This window comes from Podarcis cretensis (genome assembly GCF_951804945.1).
Source record: "Podarcis cretensis genome assembly, chromosome: 16".
Lineage (NCBI taxonomy): Eukaryota > Metazoa > Chordata > Lepidosauria > Squamata > Lacertidae > Podarcis > Podarcis cretensis.
The window spans coordinates 28,935,170-28,955,036 of NC_137186.1; the positions used below are offsets into that span (position 1 = coordinate 28,935,170).

Below are 19,867 nucleotides of genomic sequence, written 5' to 3' on the forward strand. Positions count from 1 at the left end.
GAAACACTTGACTGCGAGCGCTCCAGTTGGAGAACAGCCTTACCAAAGGTGTCATGGGCTTTGAAGACACTCAAACTCAGGACGAAATGTGCTAAGAGGAAGGCATGTTTGGCAAACCCTCACCGTGATCAGCTCCCACCCAGAAACCTATGTCCCAACTGTGGAAGGATGTATGGATCCAGAATTGGCCTCCACAGTCACTTACGGACTCACTGTTAAAACTGTGTTTATGGAAGACAATCTTTCTTGGGTACAAGTGATCGTCAAAGAAGCAGCAGCAGCATCTGTTTAGCCAGTGTGAGAACAGGAATGCAGGACGTTTTGTGTTTGCTTTGGAAGGTCAGCTAAGCATTACAGGAGTCGAGGCACTTATCGGTCACAACCCTGAAAGAGCAATTTGCAGGCAGGCTTTGGGAGTTTTGTGCATTACCAGGTGGAGCTCCCCCCTTCCAAAAGAAGTGGCAAAAGATTGGGACCCCATTTTTCTGTATACCCGAGAGATCACCCATCAACCAACAGCATCACTCCTCACACTCCGCAGAAGCTGCTTAACTCTTTGCAGGTGTATTCAGCACAGATACACAAGCAGATCTAGGGGACCCGTGGCCCTCTGGAGGTCAGTGAGCTCCATCCTCCTATTGGCCCCAAACTGGATGGCTGGTATAAAGGGGGGATGCGAGATACAGTCCTCCAGGTGTTGGAGTATAAGATCCCTAGTCCAGAGCATAAGAGTGGCTGGAGTGGACCGCATCTGCCCATTTCAAGCCCCTGGTGGTAATATGGGCTGTGTGCACACCGTACATTTAAAGCACATGCCTCCCCAAAAGAATCTTGGGAACTATAGTTTACTCCTCACAGAACTACAATTCCCAACGCCCTTAAGAAAGAGTGACTCCTGGGATTCTTTTTGAGCGGGGGGGGGGGGGGATCATGTGCTTTAAATGTCTAGTATGCCAACAACGTTAGTACCTCTACTGAACTAGCCGCAACAGCGAGACCCAGCAGTCTGCCATCTCAAAGGCCCCTGTAAAATAGAACAACTCCTCCTCCTCAGTCTTGTTAGGGCCATCCCCACTCCCTATCACAGAAACACTTTGCACTTGCAGAGCTTCCACCAGAGCTTTATTTGCATTTCAGAAACTGGATGCATGCAACAGGCTCTGCTAAAAAGAACCATCGAAAGGAAGGCGGGGGGGGGGGGGGGAGGAAGAGGTGGTAGTGATTGCCGGCAAACACAAGGGGGCAGCAGGTCCACCAGGTGGCTGTGCAGGAAGGAGCAGACTAGGCAAAGGTGGAGCCGTTCCAACCCACGTTAGCGGCGTTCATGTCACAGTAGTTGATGTAGACTCTAACAAAAGAAGCAAAACAGCAAAAATCAGCCCAAGAGAGCACCAGCGTTACACGTGGCTGCCACACCTGCCCAGGTAAGGCAGGGATGGGGAACGTGTACCTATTGAGATGCTAGGACTCAAGTGTGGTCACGAAGCAGGAGTAACGGGAGCTGGAGTTAAGCGACACACATTCCCCCATCTTTGCTGGAGGAGAATCCTAACACTGCAAGAAATGACTATTAGTTCCTGACAGTCTTGCTTTCCTTTCCTCATGGGATCTCTGCACTGCTTTTGATGAACACAGGAAGCTGCTCGATGAGGTAGACCATTGGCTCCAGCTAGCTTTTTAGTTTGGTGGGCAAGCAATAGCTCTCCTGGGTTTCAGCAAGAAGTCTCTTTCAGCCTAACTTAGAGATGCTCCTGCATGCAAATATTCTCCAGCTGAGATGCAGTCCACCTCCCTGTGGTATTTTACTGCTGTGGAGAACCTAATACAGTTGGATTGTGCCTTGTACAGTGGTGCTTCAGGTTACAGACTCCGCTAACCCAGAAATAGTACCTCGGGTTAAGAACTTTGCTTCAGGATGAGAACAGAAATCGTGCTCTGGCGGCACGGCAGCAGCGGGAGGCCCCATTAGCTAAAGTGGTGCTTCAGGTTAAGAGCAGTTTCAGGTTAAGAACGGACCTCTAGAACGAATTAAGTTCTTAACCCGACGTACCACTGTACGCCTCTTTCTGGAAACTCCTGGAGCCAAGCTGGTGCCAAACGTATTGCTCTGTTTTCCTTTGGACCACATCAGCAAGGTCTTGTTGTTTGGGCAGCCCAGAACCTCCAGACACACTGCCCAGGCTTGATCCCCGGTGAGGTCACTTCTGTGCTGCTGACATGGTCCTTCCTGCTCGTTTGTGCTTTTTTAGAAATGTGGTTCCCAGACATGCGTTCAGCAGTGACCAGCCCCTGAAAGCTGCTTGGCTTTTAGCCTTCAGACAATAACACCCTGCAATTCAACAAAGATGCTCCCCATCCCAGCCAGCACTGCCTCTCTGCTTGCAGCTCACCTGTCCGCAGGTATGTGCAGGTGCTTGGTCAGCAGCTCACACAGCAGCTTCGTGTAGGCCTTGTTCTGCTGCCCGCCAATCTTGCCGATGCTGTGGAGGCTGCAGAGGGCACAGGGATCAGAGGAGCCTCCGAAGGACATCATTTGGTCAGCCACGATGTGGATGGCGATGTACTGTGGAGGGAGGCAGCAAACGAAATACTTTTATGGCTGCGCCTGGCGGTTGAGGTTTTGGAGCAGGAATTGCTTATACAAATCTTTAAAGTTGTTTGTGTGTCTTTTTTTAAAGTGGCACCTTGCGGTGCAGCAATAAAACTGCTAACACGTTTGCAAAGCTAATGCAGTTTACAGTATTGAGATGCCTGCCTCGCAAGGGGTTGGGCTGGATGGCTTTGGGGGGATCTCTTCCAAATCTACAATTTTCCGAGTCTGCATGTGTTTGCACGCGCCCACCCTTTTTACAAACTCGCTTCCTCCGCCCGGAAATCTCTGCAAAGGGCCCTCCCTGGCCCAGATTCAGGCGCCCAACTCAGCTTCCCAGCCGACTCGTTACTGCCACCGGTAGATGGAGAGCTAGTTGAATGGAAAGGCGGGCAGGCGGGACTCTCCCGGTTTGGAGATCAGATGTGGAAAGAAGCCCCTGAGCGCGTGCAGAGTGCCACTCCTTCCCAACCCCCTCTCACCTGGGCTGGCTTGCCGGTCGCCTTGGCTAGCTGCTGGGTGAGCTCTCCGAGGAGACTCTCGGGCACAGCGTCCCGGCTCACGTTGGTGTTGACCACGAACATGGGCATCTTGGCTGCTTATGCGTCTTGCGGGCTGCAAACTGCGTGCAAAATGGGAGCTGCCTCCCGGCTTTGTAGGGCTGCGCCCGAGAGCGCGCCGGGAACTCCTCCCTCCCCCGCGCTCTTAAAGGGGCCGCAGCTGCAGCAGGCGGAGGGGGCAGCAACTACAGCCCTAAGCGAGTACCCCCCCCCCCGCGGGTGGAGAGGGGCTGCCCAACGCGGCCGTGCTTGGCTGGGGCTCCGTTTCTGGAGCTGCTGGGAAGGGAAGGGCGCGAGGATGCGGCAGGCAGACCGTGGGGCAGGATGGTCGGGTGGGGGGGCGCCTGTGCCAGGCTGCACGTACCCAATGCCCGCCCGCCCGGGCGAGCCACGTGCTCGGTGCCCTCCAGGCGGGCTGGGCTGGGCGAGGCGGAGGGAGGCCCGGCGTTGCTTTCAGAGAGAAGCAATGGATGCTGATCTGCTCTCGCCTTCACCTCGGTGGGTTTCCCGGTGATGCACGATATGAAATCGACGTCAGAAGGCATTCCCCTTGCAATAGGATGCCTGCACGTGGGATCTGCAACAGCCGTGTCCTTTCATAGAATAGTAGATTTGGAAGGGATCCTGTGGATTCTAGTCCAACCTCCTGCAGTGCAGGATATATGCAGTTGTCCCATACGGGAGTCGAACCTGCAACCCTGGCGTTATCAGCGCCCCCCCCCCAACCAACTGAGCTATCCAGCATACATTGATCCTTGCCCTGTTTTGGGACACTTCATTCTGTCTGTCCCTCTCCTACCCTGTTTTCCCTTTCCAGCTGTCAGTCTGCTGAACCTCTTGAGACTACATTCATTGGGGGGGGGGTTGTTTGTTTGTTTTGTGTGGGGGCTGTACTTCTGCAAACCTTGAGGTACCCCTAGGCCTGCTGGTTACCCAGTGTGGTGTAGTGGTTAAGAGCGGTAGACTCGTAATCTGGTGAACCGGGTTCGTGTCTCCGCTCCTCCACATGCAGCTGCTGGGTGACCTTGGGCCAATCACACCTCTCTGAAGTCTCTCAGCCTCATTCACCTCACAGAGTGTTTGTTGTGGGGGATCAAGGGAAAGGAGATGGTTAGCTGCTTTGAGACTCCTTAGGGTAGTGATAAAGCGGGATATCAACTCCAAACTCCTCCTCCTCCTCCCCTTCTTCTTCTTCTTCTTCTTCTTCTTCTTCTTCCCTCTGGTGCACAAATTTTGCCATTTTGGTGACCAGGGAGGGGGCGAGAATCGTAAACTGCACTGAAATCCAAAAAGGATAGGGTTAAAAAAGAAAGAAAGAGAACAACTCTGATTGGCAAATCATAGGGTATTCTAAACAGAAACCTGGAAATGGGCATCAGTTTTGCCAGACTTGCTTGTAGTACAGGAGACTGACTTTAAGCTGAAACACGTTTCACTTCTCCTTATGAAAATGCTGTATCATGGAGTGTGAGAATTGGGATCCCAAGGGTCATCTAAGTCCAGCCCCCTGCAATGTAGTAATCTTTTGCCCAACATGGGGCTTAAACCCACGGCCCTGAGATAAAGAGGCTCATGCTCTACCAACTGAGCTATCCCAGCTGTATGGAGTACATCGCTCCCTGTTTCCCCACTCTCAATATTTACTGAATGAGCCAACAGCCTGTTTAGGTAGAGGAGACCCCCCTCCCCTATCCAACTGCAAATAACAGGAATACAAGATGCCAAAAATCCCTGAAGGAATGCGGTGCTTCATCAGGATAGTTAAAAAGCAGCCCACCCCATACAACTAAAGGTAAAGGGACCTCTGACCATTAGGTCCAGTTGCGGATGACTCTGCGGTTGCGGCACTCATCTTGCTTTACTGGCCAAGGAAGCTGGCGTACAGCTTCTGGGTCATGTGGCCAGCATGACAGCCACTTCTGGCGAACCAGAGCAGTGCACAGAAACACCATTTACCTTCCCACTGGAGCGGCACCTATTTATCTACTTGCACTTTGACGTGCTTTTGAACTGCTAGGTTGGCAGGAGCTGGGACTGAGCAACAGCTCACCCCGTCACGGGGATTCGAACCGCCGACCTTCTGATTGGCAAGCCCTAGGCTCTGTGGTTTAACCCACACCGCCACCCACGTCCCCTACCCCATGCACATACTGTGCCACAAAACCAGTAGCCAAGGAAGCAGCAGCAACCATCCTGTTTGGTACACGGTCTCCTGCTCTCACTTATGAAGAAGGCCCCAGAGGTTTGGAGGAGGGAGGGGGATTCCAGGCATATTTTTATGTATCTCACTGGCTTCTGCTTTTGGATGAGGCAGATTGAAGGCGACACTCCGCATTCTGGTTTAAAAATAATAATGGCACAGGGTAATCCTGATTTTCTGCATGAGAAAGCAAAACCCAAAGGAGAGTCTGATGTCAAAACCAACAAGCACCAAATCCACCAGGCATTGTGTTGTCTGGGTGAAGAATCTGGTACGCAACACCCAAACTCTGTTTTCTCTGTTGCATCCTGATGGAATGCAACTTCAGGTGAGAAATATGACCAGCTGATAAATAAAGCAACAACTTGCAATCGAATGGGTATGATTCAAAAGGAGACCCAAACTGCAGGTTGCTATGCCGGGCCTATTGGGAGGGGTGGAGGGAATAAAAAAATAAACCGTAGGAGGTACCTTTGTCAATTAAAAGTGCACAAATAATTGAGCAAGCTTTCAACCTCCCCAGAGGTCTTCTGAAGATTAGATGTTCTTGGAATTGCAAGACCCCAGCCTGCACTTTGAAGGAAGAGGCATTGTACAGACAGGGAGAGAGATTCTATAGCTATTTAGTAAGTGAATAAATGAATAGACTAAACATAGAATCATAGAGTTGGAATAGACCACAAGGGCCATCGAGTCCAACCCCCTGCCAAGCAGGAAGCTGCGTCCCTCTTGTTCCCAGTAAGGAAGCTCACGGAACCTAACCATCATGTAAACCATAATGTAAAAGGAGAAATGGATGGGGAGGGAAAAGGAAAAAATAACTCGGCCATCAGCTCTTATGTCATGTAAAATATCTGACTGGCTTTGTGAACTGAGAGATCAGATCCTTTGGAGGAAGAGAGAAACACTTTGGGGGTGTATAATTAGTCCGTATACCTACAGAGAATGAGATTCTATGGGAGTGAGCAAGAAAGGTGTGGTCAGTGGTGCTGTTGACTTTTTACAAGGGAGCGATAGTGAGAGATTGAGTTTATCTCCAACTGGATTTCCACCCACCTCTGGTTATCGCCTTCCCAGATGCCCCTCCTACATTGCACAGGACTAAACCTGGCATCAGTTTCTGGCTGCATAAAGAGCCTAAATATACAGGAGTCCGGGTGGAAAGGAGGGTGACCCTGCTGGGTGTGTGTCTGGGGTGGTCACTGAGCGGCTGATGGTTAGGTTCCGTGAGCTTCCTTACTGGGAACAAGAGGGACGCAGGTGGCACTGTGGCCTAAACCACTGAGCCTCTTTGGCTTGCCGATCAGAAGGTCGGTGGTTTAAATTCCCTAGATGGAGTGAGCTCCCATTGCTCTGTCTTAGCTCCTGCCAACCTAGCAGTTCGAAAGCACGCCCGTGCAAGTAGATAAATAGGTACCGCTGCGGTGGGAAGGTAAACGACGTTTCAGCGCGCTCTGGTTTCTGCCCCAGTGTTCAGTTGCGCCAAAAGCGGTTTAGTCTTGCTGGCCACATGACCTGGAAAGCTGTCTGTGAACAAACGCCATCTCCCTCAGCCTGAAAGCGAGATGGGTGCCACAACCCCATAGACACCTTTGACAGGACTTAACCGTCCAGGGGTCCTTTACCTTTACCGTCACATTTTACTGGGAACAACCTTGTTGCCAAGGTCCTTCTGACCAATCTCAGGTATTACCAGGGACTCTTATGCAGCAATGTCAGATAGGCATAGGGAGCCATGCATGCCCGATTTGGCTAATAATAATAATAATAATAATAATATTTATACCCCACCCATCCGGCTGGGTTTCCCATAAGGCTGTTTTGCTCCAGCCATACCCACTAGGTGACCTCAGTAGTAGTAGTAGTAGTAGTAATAATAATAATAATAATAATAATAATAATAATAATAATAATTTATTATTTTTACCCTGCCCATTTGATTGAGTTGCCCCAGCCACTCTGAGTGGCTTCCAGCACATATAAAGACATAGTAAACCATTAAATCTGCCTTCAGATGCCTCCTAAAAGATATATAATTACAGTGGTACCTCGGGTTACATATGCTTCAGGTTACATACGCTTCAGGTTACAGACTCCACTAACCCAGAAATAGTACCTCGGGTTAAGAACTTTGCTTCAGGATGAGAACAGAAATCGTGCTCCGGCGGCGCGGCAGCAGCAGGAGGCCCCATTAGCTAAAGTGGTGCTTCCGGTTAAGAACGGACCTCCGGAACGAATTGAGTACTTAACCCGAGGTACCACTGTACTCATCTCCTTGACATCTGGTGGGAGGGCATTCTACAGGGTTGGTGCCACTACCAAGAAGGGCCTCTGCCTGTTGGAGGCAGGAAAGACACAACTGTGAAGGGACACTTAAAGGTAAAGGTAAAGGTATCCCTGCCCGTACGGGCCAGTCTTGACAGACTCTGGGGTTGTGCGCCCATCTCACTTAAGAGGCCAGGGGCCAGCGCTGTCCGGAGACAGTTCCGGGTCACGTGGCCAGCGTGACATTGCTGCTCTGGTGAGCCAGAGCCGCACACGGAAACGCCGTTTACCTTCCCGCTGGTAAGCGGTCCCTATTTATCTACTTGCACCCGGAGGTGCTTTCGAACTGCTAGGTTGGCAGGCGCTGGGACCGAGCAGCGGGAGCGCACCCCGCCGCAGGGATTCGAACCGCCGACCTTTCGATCGGCAAGCCCTAGGCGCTGAGGCTTTAACCCACAGCGCCACCTGCGTCCCATGAAGGGACACTTAGGAGTCTTAATTCCTCTCCATTTGTTCCTGGGCATGCAATGCTTGCATTCAGCACCTCTTAAATTTGGTGCCAACACATTGAAGGCCCTGCTGGGATCGGTCGTGTTCTGGAGTTCCCTCTGAGTCCAGCTGAAAGCGGAGCTTGGAGTCATCACCACTGAACAGCTACGTCGCAAGGTATGGTGAGCAATAGCATGATGACATTTTTTTTTTTTTTTTGCCTCCAGCCTCTGGCACTACAGAGGGAGTTCTAAGAAGCCTTTGCAGAAATAATAGTTTATTTCATTTATACCCCACTCTTATACACCTTCTGCATTCAAAGCAACATACAGCAGAAGTAAACATTACAAAACCCAGAATTGAATATAGCCACAACTGTGGGGGCGCCAGATGACACTGAATGAGATAGGCCTGCTCCATAGAGAGTGCAAGGAGTGAGGAATCTATGGCTCTCCAGCCATGGTTGGACTCCAGATCCCAGCCAGTATGTCCAACGAGCAGGAATGACTACAGCAACACCTAGAAGGCTACAGTTTCCTCCCCACCACACTAAACCGTGGTTTGTTTAACAAACCATGGGTTAACAAGTCATCCCACAGAAAATTAAACAAGCTGTGGCCTCCTTCTCCAATATTTGACTTGTTTTTCAGTTGCTTTTGCCTTTTTGGTTTGGTGAGGTTTTTTTTTGTCAAGGGTTCAAGCAAACCATGGTTAAAGACACGTTAGACATAACACCAAACCAAGGTTCGTAAGCCAACAACAAACCATGGCTTCAGACTGCAATTTGTTGGGAGTAAACAAACCATAGATAACCTGTCTCTCATGGGAAACAGGATGTAAACTAGAAATGGGATGTAAACTGGTGAAATGTCCCATCTTGGCTGAAAGCCACGGGCAGGCTGTTGTTTTCTTTGCATGGGGCAGAGCTGGTGATTCTTCCCCCTCCTCTCTCCCCTCCCCCAGAGCTGGAGGTTCTGCAAAGGGGGTGTTAGAGCCTGGTGCAGAAGATGGTTTCCTGGGGAACTTTATTTTCAGCAGGAAAAACTTGTTTCTTTCCATAATTCAGCTTATTAAACTCTGCTGTAATTTCCATGATAGATTTCCCTTTTGTTTCCGGCAGGAACAAGAAGATGAAAATGCCTGAGGCTGTAAGGATGCCCATGAAAATCAGGAAGCAGAAGGGGCCGAGATATTCCTAGAAAAAGAAGGGAAGGGAAAGGTTAAGGAAGCTCACGTTGCATTCTCAGAACCCTCCTTGCAAACACTTGGCCAGTGCAGAGATTCATACAGAGCAGGATCTCGTCCACCAAGCAGGTTCTCCGGCCCATACAGGACACTTGTAATTTTTTGGGGAAGTAAACACCCCATTTTTCACTTTCAAGCAATTGCGTACAAAATCACCCATGTCCTCATCATGGCCTTAAGTGCCCGATGTCCCGCGGCAGGGTTGATTGTGTGGGACTTGGCAGGTTGCCTGTGGCCCGTGGGCTGCCTCACCACAATGAACGGAAAGATCATCCCGAGAAGGAAGAGACCCATCCAGTTGATGAACCCCACGATCACAAAGGCCGACGGGCGGAAGGTCTGGTTGAAGATCTCAACCATCACGGCAATGGTGGCTCCAGCTGGGGAAGGAAGAGAAAAGCTAAACAAACGAACGAACAAACAAACAAACAAACGCGCAGCGGGCCCAATTCTTTGCAGCTGGTCTGCTTCAGACATTATGCGGGGAGAAGAATAATACAGTGGTACCTCAGGTTACATACGCTTCAGGTTACAGACTCCGCTAACCCAGAAACAGTACCTCAGGTTAAGAACTTTGCTTCAGGATGAGAACAGAAATCGTGCTCTGGCGGCGCGGCAGCAGCAGGAGGCCCCATTAGCTAAAGTGGTGCTTCGGGTTAAGAACAGTTTCAGGTTAAGAACGGACCTCCGGAACGAATTAAGTACTTAACCTGAGGTACCACTGTAGAATCAGAACTAATCTGATGCTCTGTCTCTTGAGACCAGGGCCCTGCGGGATCTGATCTCTTTCCGCAGGGCCTGTAAAACAGAGTTGTTCCACCTGGCCTTTGGCTTAGAATCAGTTTGATTCCCCCCCCCTCTTTCTTTTTCCTTTCTCCTCTTATGAAGAGATTGCTCCCTAATTGTTTTAATGTTGTATCTTAATCTTTTAAATTGTATTTTAATCAACTTGTTTTTATTATTGGTTGTTAGCCACCCTGAGCCCGGTCTTGGCTGGGGAGGGCGGGGTATAATTATTATTATTATTATTATTATTATTATTATTATTAATCTAGTGCAACCCTTTGCAGTACATGAATCTTTTCCCCAATGTGGTGCTCTAACTCAAGACCCTGAGATTAAGAGCCTCATGCTCTACCAACTGAGATGTCCACTTGGAGACCTTGCTGTGCTTGCAACCTCACCCACCCCGACCAGGTCCTCTGGGGGTGGATGGGTAGCTGCTTTGCCAAAGGCCAGTGTGGGCTGGGTGCCACCAACCGCCTCTGCACCACCCACCCAGCACCCACAGATGTCAGGATTGGCAGAGACCTGACCAGATGCCTGGACATGCCTCACCCCAACCTCTCAACAGCAGGTGCTGAGTTGGAAGGATTTGGCCCAGTAGGAGCTGGGCGCTCCCACACCTGCATATGGATCTGGGCCTGGTTGGGCACGCCCCAGTAAGAAGAAAAGGTAAGTCCAGTCAAAGGCAACTATGGGGTGCAGCGCTCATCTCTGTTTTCAGGCCAAGAGAGCTGGCGTTTGTCCACAGACAGCTTTCCGGGTCATGTGGCCAGCAGGACTAAACCACTTCTGGTGCAATGGAGCACTGTGATAGAAAGCAGAGTGCACGGAAACGCCGTTTACCTTCCCGCCGCAGCGGTACCTATTTATCTACTTGCACCGGTGTGCTTTCAAACTGCTAGGTTGGCAGGAGCTGGGATAGAGCAATGGGAGCTCACTCAGTTGCGGGGATTCGAACCGCCGACCTTCCTATCGGCAAGCCCAAGAGGCTCAGTGGTTTAGACCACAGCCTCACCCGCTGTCCCACAAACATCCAGTGCACACCGCAGTACAGAAGTGGCAAGGCCATGTGTGTGGACCATGCATTTGCGAGCCTTGCTCCCTTCCCTCCTTGCCTGCCAGGCTCCCCCAGGCTCCATCCATCGCCCTCCTAGCAGACTGCTTGCGTCCCTTCCTAGATGGGGCTGCTAGGGACCTTTCCCCCACCCTCGCCCCTGGAGGTACTCACAAGGCCCAATCCCATAGAAGAGCACAAAGAGGAAGATGAGGACCACACTGAAGTGGTGCATCCAGAAGAAACGGTGCTGGGAAGAGAAGAAAAGGGTCCTCTAAGCGGGAGTGGAAGGATCCAATGCTTTCTGTTGCAAAGGCAAGCAGAGGAGAAATGGGGGTGCCCAAGTGGGTTCCTGGGGATGCCAGTCCCTTGAGGGCCAGGGGCAGAGAGGGATGTCTTAAGGAGGCTTCTGAACTGTGTCTATTATTATTATTATTATTATTATTATTATTTATATACCTATACCCGGGAGCTCTGTAGGTGGTTCGCAGAATAAAATCAAGATATAAAACCACAAAATACATAATAAAAAAATAAAAACAACAACCCAATAGCCCCCCCCCAAAAAAAAACACATTTTAAAAGGGCATAGGATGTCAATCAGATCAACCAAAGGCCTGGTTTAAAAGAAACGTTTTTGCCTGGCGCCTAAAGGTGTACAATGAAGGCGCCAGGCGAACTTCCCTGGGGAGAGCATTCCACAGATGGGGAGCCACTGCAGAGAAGGCCCTGTTTTTGTGTTGCCACCTTCCGGACCTCTCAAGGAGGAGGCACATGAAGGAGGGCCTCAGAAGATGATCTCAGGGTCCGGGTAGGTTCATAAGGAAGGAGGCGGTCCTTGAGGTATTGCGGTCTTGAACCATTTAAGGCTTTATATGTCAAAACCAGCACTTTGAATTGGGCCTGGAAACTAAATGGTAGCCAGTGCAGTTGTACCAGGATTGGTGTAATATGCTCAAACTGTCTTACGCTAGTGAGCAACATGGCTGCTGAATGCTGCACCCGCTGAAGTTTCCAAACCGTCTACAGAGGCAGCCCTATGTATAACACATGTGTTATGTTTGGATCCTAGAACGATAGGCAAGTAGGATCCTAGAATGCAACAACTGATTGGCATGCAGGAAAAGACCAATCAGGCAACAGGAGGAAGTTAATCAGCCTATTAGGCTGGTAGGATCGTAGAATGCAACAACTGATTGGCCTGCAGGAGAAGACCAATCAGGCTCCAGGAGGGAAGCAGAATCAGCCAATCAGACGGGACTTATTGTGTAAATAATGTATATAAAAGCCTGAGGTTTGGGGGGCAAGTCAATCACTGTTTTACAAGCTGCAATTGAGAGCATGAAATCACTCCAGGACTCCGAGTATGTTTCAGCATGGCAGTAATCTAACCCAACAGCTCTTTTCCCTTTCACTCCACCGCTGCCCCACATCACAGAGGACCCTCAACCACCTTACCTGGAGCGAGAGGGTCAGGGTGAGCAAAGCCAGGACCAGGACCATCGCAGCGTAGCCCCCCCAGAGCAGAAGCTTCCGTCCAAAGCGCTCAATGAGGGAACTCTGGAAGGCAGCAAAAGGAGGGGAAGCTCAGACATCCTGCCAGGGGGACAGGGGCTGGGGAAATACATGAGGGGCTCTCCCCATTTTGGGAGCACCAGCTGTGCTGCCCCCCTTGAACTTACGCACAGGATGGACGAAAGGCACTCACACATCCCCACACCCAGAGCGATGTACGGAACGAGCTCCTCTTCAAACCTGGCTGTGCGGAAGACTTCAAAGGAGTAGAAATAGATCTGGAAAAGGCAGGAGGAAGATGAGGAGACGTGGGGCTAGTTTGCAGGAGATGTTTTTGCCTGCAGAGCTCCATGTGTGCAGAGGCTCCCTGCCTGTCCCCGTTCCCTTCTCTTAGAAGGCAGGTGGCCTGCGGTACACACAGCACGGACACCTCCCTGCCTACCACAGAATCATAGAAACTGCAGAGTTGGGAGGGAGCCCAAGGTTCATGTCAGGGAACTGCCATCAGCTCAGAGGCGAGAGGTGGAAGGGCAGTTGTATTATAGGGAACCTCCGAAAATCTTGCGAAGCAGTTCCTCCTCTGGCCAGGAGGAAAGCCCCACCTCCAGTGGAGAGGAGGTGGTGGGACCAGGGGATGCTAGGGAGAGCCTCAACACCGAGCCTGAGCAAACCGGAGAAGAGGGAAGTACCCCTTTGCCAGCGCCCATTCTGCGCAGTAGGTTTCGGCGCAGGGAGGGGAGGAGAAGGTTGGGGGTCACGCGACTGTTATGATGGGGAAGGTATAAGAACCGACCACTCCCAGATTCTGCTAGCGACTGAGCCAGACATGAACTTGCGAAGCTCTTCACTGTAAATAGTTTGCACTAAGAATAAAGCCTGGAAAAGACAGGTCTGAGTCTTGCCTGTTTGCTCTCAAGTAACCACACCATCACCTGACAATTCATTTAGTCCACCCCCCTGCAATACAGGGGTCACATACCCCTCCCTCCAGAGAACTGGCATGGGGCTTTGGATATGGCTTGTTGTTGTTTTCAGGCTCCTTGGCACTCACATCTGCCCCAGATTTGTCTCCACTTATAGAATCATAGATTCCTAGAACTGGAGAGTCATCTAGTCCAGCCTCCTGCCAATGCAGGAATCTTTTGCTCAACGTGGGTCTCGAACCCAGGACCCTGAAATTAAGAGTCTTGCGCTCTACTGACTGAGCTATCAAGGAAGCCTCCAGGAAGAAAGGTCTCCAGCCAGAAGGATGCAGATAATGCATGACCACTGCTGCTCGGGTACAGATGACTCAAAGCAGGAGGCGGATGGGATCAAGGTCCCTCAAATCACTTGGCTGGCCTTTTGTTCTCTGCGCCTTGACTGGTGCGTGTGTATGTTGGAGGGGGACAGGGGCATCTTTTGCTCTGTCTCGGGCGGCAAAATATATTGGGCCCACCCTGCGTGAGCTGACCTGCCTGCTGAGTCTGCAGACACAGGGCGGATCGACACTCATGGTTTATAACGTTAGGAAAGGGTTAAGAAAACGCTTCAAAATGTAAGGGTCATATTAAAGGTAAAGGGACCCCTGACCATTAGGTCCAGTTGCGGACGACTCTGGGGTTGCGGCGCTCATCTCGCTTTATTGGCCGAGGGAGCCGGTGTACAGCTTCCGGGTCATGTGGCCAGCATGACTAAGCCGCTTCTGGCGAACCAGAGCAGCGCACGGAAATGCCATTTACCTTCCCGCCGGAGCGGTACCTATTTATCTACTTGCACTTTGATGTGCTTTCAAACTGCTAGGTTGGCAGGAGCAGGGACCGAGCAACGGGAGCTCATCCCGTCGTGGGGATTCAAACCGCCAACCTTCTGGTCGGCAAGTCCTAGGCTCTGTGGTTTAACCCACAGCGCCACCCTTAAGGGTCATATTAGTTATGCGTTATTAAAATGTTACAGCAGAGGGTACTGCAGAGCTACTAACTATCTTAAACCAGGTGGATCTTTTGGAAAAGAAACTGCCATTTTAGAACAGTATTTCTAATATTTTTCTAATTACATTTTACAGGTGAGTGTAGATCCAGCCACAGACTGGCCATGGCTGGGTTGGGTCACAGCAACCCTTCTGCTCCCCACCAGGGAGCAAGTAGACTCTCCTTTGCTGGTGCCTGTGGTCCTCCAGATGTCCCTGGACTACAAGTCCCATCATCCTTGTCCTGCTGGGTGCAGAGGCTGATGGGAGTTGGAGTCCAGCAGCACCTGGAGAAGAGCCACCATAGCTGTTCCCTGTTGTAAAGTCTGCTTGATCCAAAAGGCTGTGTGACTCCCCTGGAAGCCTCCGCGTCCCCCAGGAAGCAAAGACTCAACTGCATTGATGCCGCAGAGCTGCAAGGTGGTCATGACTGTGATCATCACGTAGAGCTGCCAGCGGAAGGAGCGGGCCTTCATCAGCTCCAGAACGCGTAGGCTCTTGGTGGTGGCCACGGCGGACTTCTCTTTCTTGAGGTCCTCAATCTCCACTTGGTGGTCACCTTCACCCCAGAGCTGCTTGATGGCTGCGGTACAGAAGGAAAGAAGGAAGAATAGGCCTGGCTCTACCCAAAGTGACCCTTGGATCAGCTCAAGGGGCAGATCAATCCATGGCTACCAGGGCAGCTCTCTACCAGTTCCATCTGGTACGCAGGATGAGACCCTACCTGCCTGCAGACTGTCTCCCCAGAGTGGTGCATGCTCTGGTTATCTCCCGCTTGGACTACTTCAATGCGCGCTATGTGGGGCTACCTTTGAAGGTGACCCGGAAACTACAACTAATCCAGAATGCAGCACCTAGACTGGTGACTGGGAGTGGCCGCCAAGACCATATAACACCGGTCCTGAATGACCTACGTTGGCTCCCAGTACGTTTCCGAGCACAATTCAAAGTGTTGGTGCTGGCCTTTAAAGCCTTAAATGGCCTCGACCCACTATACCTGAAGGAGCGTCTCCATCCTCATCGTTCAGTCTCTTGCCTTCTGTTCTGCTCAATTCACTGTGTCGCAATTGCAGTGCCCTGCAGCGCCCCCTAGACTAGATGCCCGGCAGAACCAGTCGTGCTGCTCTAAATCCACCTCTGGCATTTGAGAGCCCTGCTCAAAGTCATGGGCAACCCTGGAGCCAGCCTGTCTCAGCCCTGCTGCTGCCAGCCAGTCAGCCTGCCTGCCTGATCTGTCCAGATGGCACGGGGCTCCTACCTTTCATGAAGGCTTCTTCATTGCCCTTCTGGATCAGAAGGTAGGATGGGGAGTCGGGGAAGCAAGGGAGGGTCAGTAGCTGGACCACTGCAGTGAGCCCACTGGAAGCCAGTAGCAAAGGCCACAAGAAGTCACTGCCCAACATTTCCCTGCAGAGAATAGAAGGAGGAAGTCAGGGGACAATGGCGTACAGTGGTTTTTTTTGTAAGCGCCTCCCCTTCCTAAGTTGGTTAGGAGCATCCTGGCTTTGGGGAAGGAGGTACCAGGCCTCTGAAAGGATGCTGGCACCCTCCTGCCTCCTTCCCAAAGCCAAGTGAGCTTTGGGAAGATGGCGGAAGGGCTCTTGGACCAATCGGAGCATCGCTCCTCCCTCCTTAAGCCAGGCAGAAGCTTCCCGGGCTTTGAGAAGGAGACACCAGGGGAACATCTAGGGGACTAGCCTAGTCCCTGTAGTCCACTGACCTCATGCCACTGCAGGGGGGTGTCATCATCACAGGACAGCCCCCCCACCAACAGGAGCACAGGCCCCCGGTCCCTCCTCCGAAACCCACACATTCTTTTGAGCAGCCCAGAATTCAAAGTCCCAAACCCAAAGCATGCAGCTTTGGAACCCAAGGTTCTAATTTACGTTCATGTGATTTTTATTCAACACAATCCAAGTGCCAAAGGCTTTCAGCCACACTGTTCTCGAGCATCTTCCAGGCAGCACAGAGGAGGAGCTGCACTTACCCCAAGCCCATCACTTGTCCCGAGACTTTCCCGAGGGTCAAGAAAACAGCCACCGTGGCATTTGTAAATCCGCGCAGCTTCTTTGGAGAGATCTCTCCCACGTATTGAGGGTGTATGTTAAAGGAAAACCCTTGGGAAAGAGTGGGGGGTGCATAATAGAGAAACACAGTGAAGAAACCTGTAAAGCCACCTGGTTTCACTGTCTCCAGGTTCAAGGTCAACTCAAATGAATTATTATTGGCCCCTGTTGCATCTGACAGGCATGTCGCCGGGTCATGTCTTAGCAGGTCTCCAACCTGCTCCCCGCTCCACAACCCAGCCCAAGTGCCTTGAAGCGCATCCATCTAGGTTTCTAGGCTCAACCCCCCCCCCGTTGAGTTCTGCCAAATGGGCCAGGTTAAGCTAAAGAGGGGACGCAGGTGGCGCTGTGGGTTAAATCACAGAGCCTAGGACTTGCCGATTAGAAGGTCGGCGGTTCGAATCCTGGTGACGGGGGGAGCTCCTGTTGCTCAGTCCCTGCTCAAGCCAATCTAGCAGTTCGAAAGCACATCAAAGTGGTTCAGCAGCAGCGGCTAAGTCATGCTGGCCACATGACCCGGAAGCTGTACACCGGCTCCCTCGGCCAATAAAGCGAGATGAGCTCCGCAACCCCAGAGTCAGTCACGACTGGACCTAATGGTCAGGGGTCCCTTTACCTTTAAGCTAAAGAGACTGCAAAAATTGGGGAAGGCTGGGCAGGATTCTCTGCCTGCACAAACAATGCATCTTGACTTATAGCATCTCCAAATGAACCAGCCCCCTGCATCTCCCTCCTGCCACTGGAATTTCTGATAAGAAATGCTTTAAAGACCAATTTAAAAGACCAACATAGTACAGTGGTACCTGGGTTCTCAAACGCCATGGTTCTCAAACACTGAAAACCCGGAAGTAAGTGTTACTTCCGGTTTTCGAATGTTTTTTGGAAGCCGAACGTCCAATGTGGCTGTCGGCTATTGTTTCTAGGGTGCCTGTACCAATCAGAAGCTGCGCCTTGGTTTTCAGACATTTTGGAAGTCAAAAGGACTTCCAGAACAGATTAAGTGTGGTGCTTTTGTTTTTGCTATTTATTTTGCATTTTTGTTTTTGAGGCTTTTTCGGTTAATATGTTTTTGTGACTGTGTGGAACCCAGTTCAGCTGCTGATTGATTGATTGATTGATTGATCGATTGTGTGACTGTGGAAATGGATAAAAGCCCCCCAACCAAACAATGACTATCATCAGTGCAGCTAAGGGGGGGGGGGAACCTTTTATCTTCTACAATATTGTCTTATTTATTTTATAGTACAGTGCATTGATTATTGCTTTCATTTTATGGATCAATGGTCTCGTTAGATAGTAAAATCCATGTTAAATTGCTGCTTTAGGTGTTGTTTTTAAAAGTCTGGAACAGATTAATCCATTTTGCGTTACTTTCTATGGGAAAGCACAACTTGGTTTTGGAACACTTTGGTTTTGGAACAGACTTCTGGAAGGGATTAAGTTTGAGAACCAAGGTACCATTGTAATTTAAAAAGAAGATGATACTGATGTGGCTGGGGAAACTCAGCCAGATGGGCGGGGTATAAATAATAAATTATTATTATTATTATGAAGGAACAAAAACAAAATGCCCCCGGAAGGTTGTGGTGACTTTGCTGCAAGTGCCAGGACGCTTCCTTCATACCGATGCCGACTCCGTAGAGAAAGCGCCCCAGGAGGATCATCTCGAAGGACCCGGCCATCTTGCTGAAACCCATGAGCGACGCAGCCGCCAGCATGATCAAGTTGGTGAACATCTGGCATTTCTTTCTGCAATGGAAGGCGGAATCAAGGGGAGAAAGGCGATGGTTGTTAGAACCTAAGATACCTTGGTGGGTATCTGGTATCTGCATGAGAAGTATTGGCAGTGAAAAGAGTAAATATGGAAAAGGGCTGGCCAACATATCAACAGTTACTAATAAAAGAGCACGTTGATGTAAAAATAAGACCCAGTGGTCCATGTATGGACTTATGCATGAACTGACTAGAGAATGAACTGATCCACTGGGTCTCCTGCTTTTTCCGTTGAACTTTATGAGACTTCCGTTGAAATCTACAATTTGATACAGTGAATAGTATACCTTATTTATTCAAAAGTACAGCCGGTTACCTCTTGTGTGTTTATTGAATACAGCAACAACAGGCACGTGTGGTTGTTTTGCTTTTTTGTAGGACTGAGAATAAGAGGCATCTCTTTGAATTAGACACCCCGGCACCAACTTTCAGAGCATTGGCCTGGTGGGCTTGAATCCTATGTCATAGATTTAGATGTGCGTGGAAGCCACACATCGCCTTAGGGAATGACTTACTTCCGATATTTTGTGGTCAGGTATCCACAGCAGACGCTTCCCAAAAGCCCCCCTATGCCGTAGATGGAAACGATGAAGGACCACAGCAAGAGGATGGTCTCCTGTGGGAGAGGGGAGCCATGCCGCTCCAGCCAGGTCTCGTTGATGAATTTTTTAATGTACTGCAAGCAAGCAAACAAAAAAATTCATTGTGCGTCTATTTCCTTTGGCTTACAACACGAACAATAAGGGTGTATTTTTGATGTTTTGTTGGGAGCCGCCCAGAGTGGCTGGGGCAACCCAGTCAGATGGGCAGCGTAATTAAACTAAATAACATCGAGATGTCCAACAATTCAATTCAAAACGTAACATCGTGCTGCCATTCAGTGAACAAGGAATGCTGATGATGATCTCACTCAGTCCAAGGCTCCCCTCTTGCGGCCTTGACAGTTCCAACCTAAGGAATGCAGGACAGTTGTTGTTTTTTTGGCTTACCAGGGAGGGGTAGTTGATCACAGAAATGTGAAACCCATATGGGAAGCTGCCACCAATGCCCAGAACAAAGATCATCTGGAACAATCCGCGATATTGAATCTGTAAAGACAAAACATATTCAGAAGGGCATTTCCTGGTGCCCCACAGTGGGAAAAATACACAGAAAAATTCTACAGAAATGGAAAATGAACAAACCCAAATGTTCAAATGCTGGAATTTACCACGAGTATTTTCATATTTTTTTTAAAAAAATGGATTAGGTAATTAATTCTATAGTACATGATGAATAGCTGGCCAGTAATGACAAGCTGGCGCTGTGGGTTAAACCACAGAGCCTAGGACTTGCCGAACAGAAGGTTGGCGGTTCGAATCCCCGCGATGGGGTGA

At 50.3% G+C, this 19,867-nt stretch overlaps 2 protein-coding genes across 2 annotated transcripts; both read right to left on the reverse strand.

Annotated features, from left to right (window-relative positions):
* Positions 1-1,093: 1,093 nt before the first annotated feature.
* Positions 1,094-3,254, reverse strand: MIF (macrophage migration inhibitory factor). Its single transcript, XM_079957326.1, has 3 exons — positions 3,073-3,254; positions 2,391-2,563; positions 1,094-1,348 (listed from the first exon to the last, which is right to left on the reverse strand). The coding sequence occupies exons 1-3, from the start codon at positions 3,178-3,180 to the stop codon at positions 1,282-1,284; spliced, it is 348 nt and encodes a 115-aa protein (XP_079813452.1). The 5' UTR covers positions 3,181-3,254; the 3' UTR covers positions 1,094-1,281.
* A 5,083-nt stretch (positions 3,255-8,337) lies between these two features.
* Positions 8,338-19,637, reverse strand: LOC307204837 (solute carrier family 2, facilitated glucose transporter member 11-like). The gene is made up of 11 exons (XM_079956879.1): positions 19,481-19,637; positions 19,007-19,167; positions 18,343-18,467; positions 16,640-16,769; positions 15,911-16,059; positions 15,048-15,235; positions 12,872-12,982; positions 12,648-12,749; positions 11,364-11,439; positions 9,602-9,729; positions 8,338-9,299 (listed from the first exon to the last, which is right to left on the reverse strand). The coding sequence occupies exons 1-11, from the start codon at positions 19,553-19,555 to the stop codon at positions 9,093-9,095; spliced, it is 1,452 nt and encodes a 483-aa protein (XP_079813005.1). The 5' UTR covers positions 19,556-19,637; the 3' UTR covers positions 8,338-9,092.
* Positions 19,638-19,867: the final 230 nt, after the last annotated feature.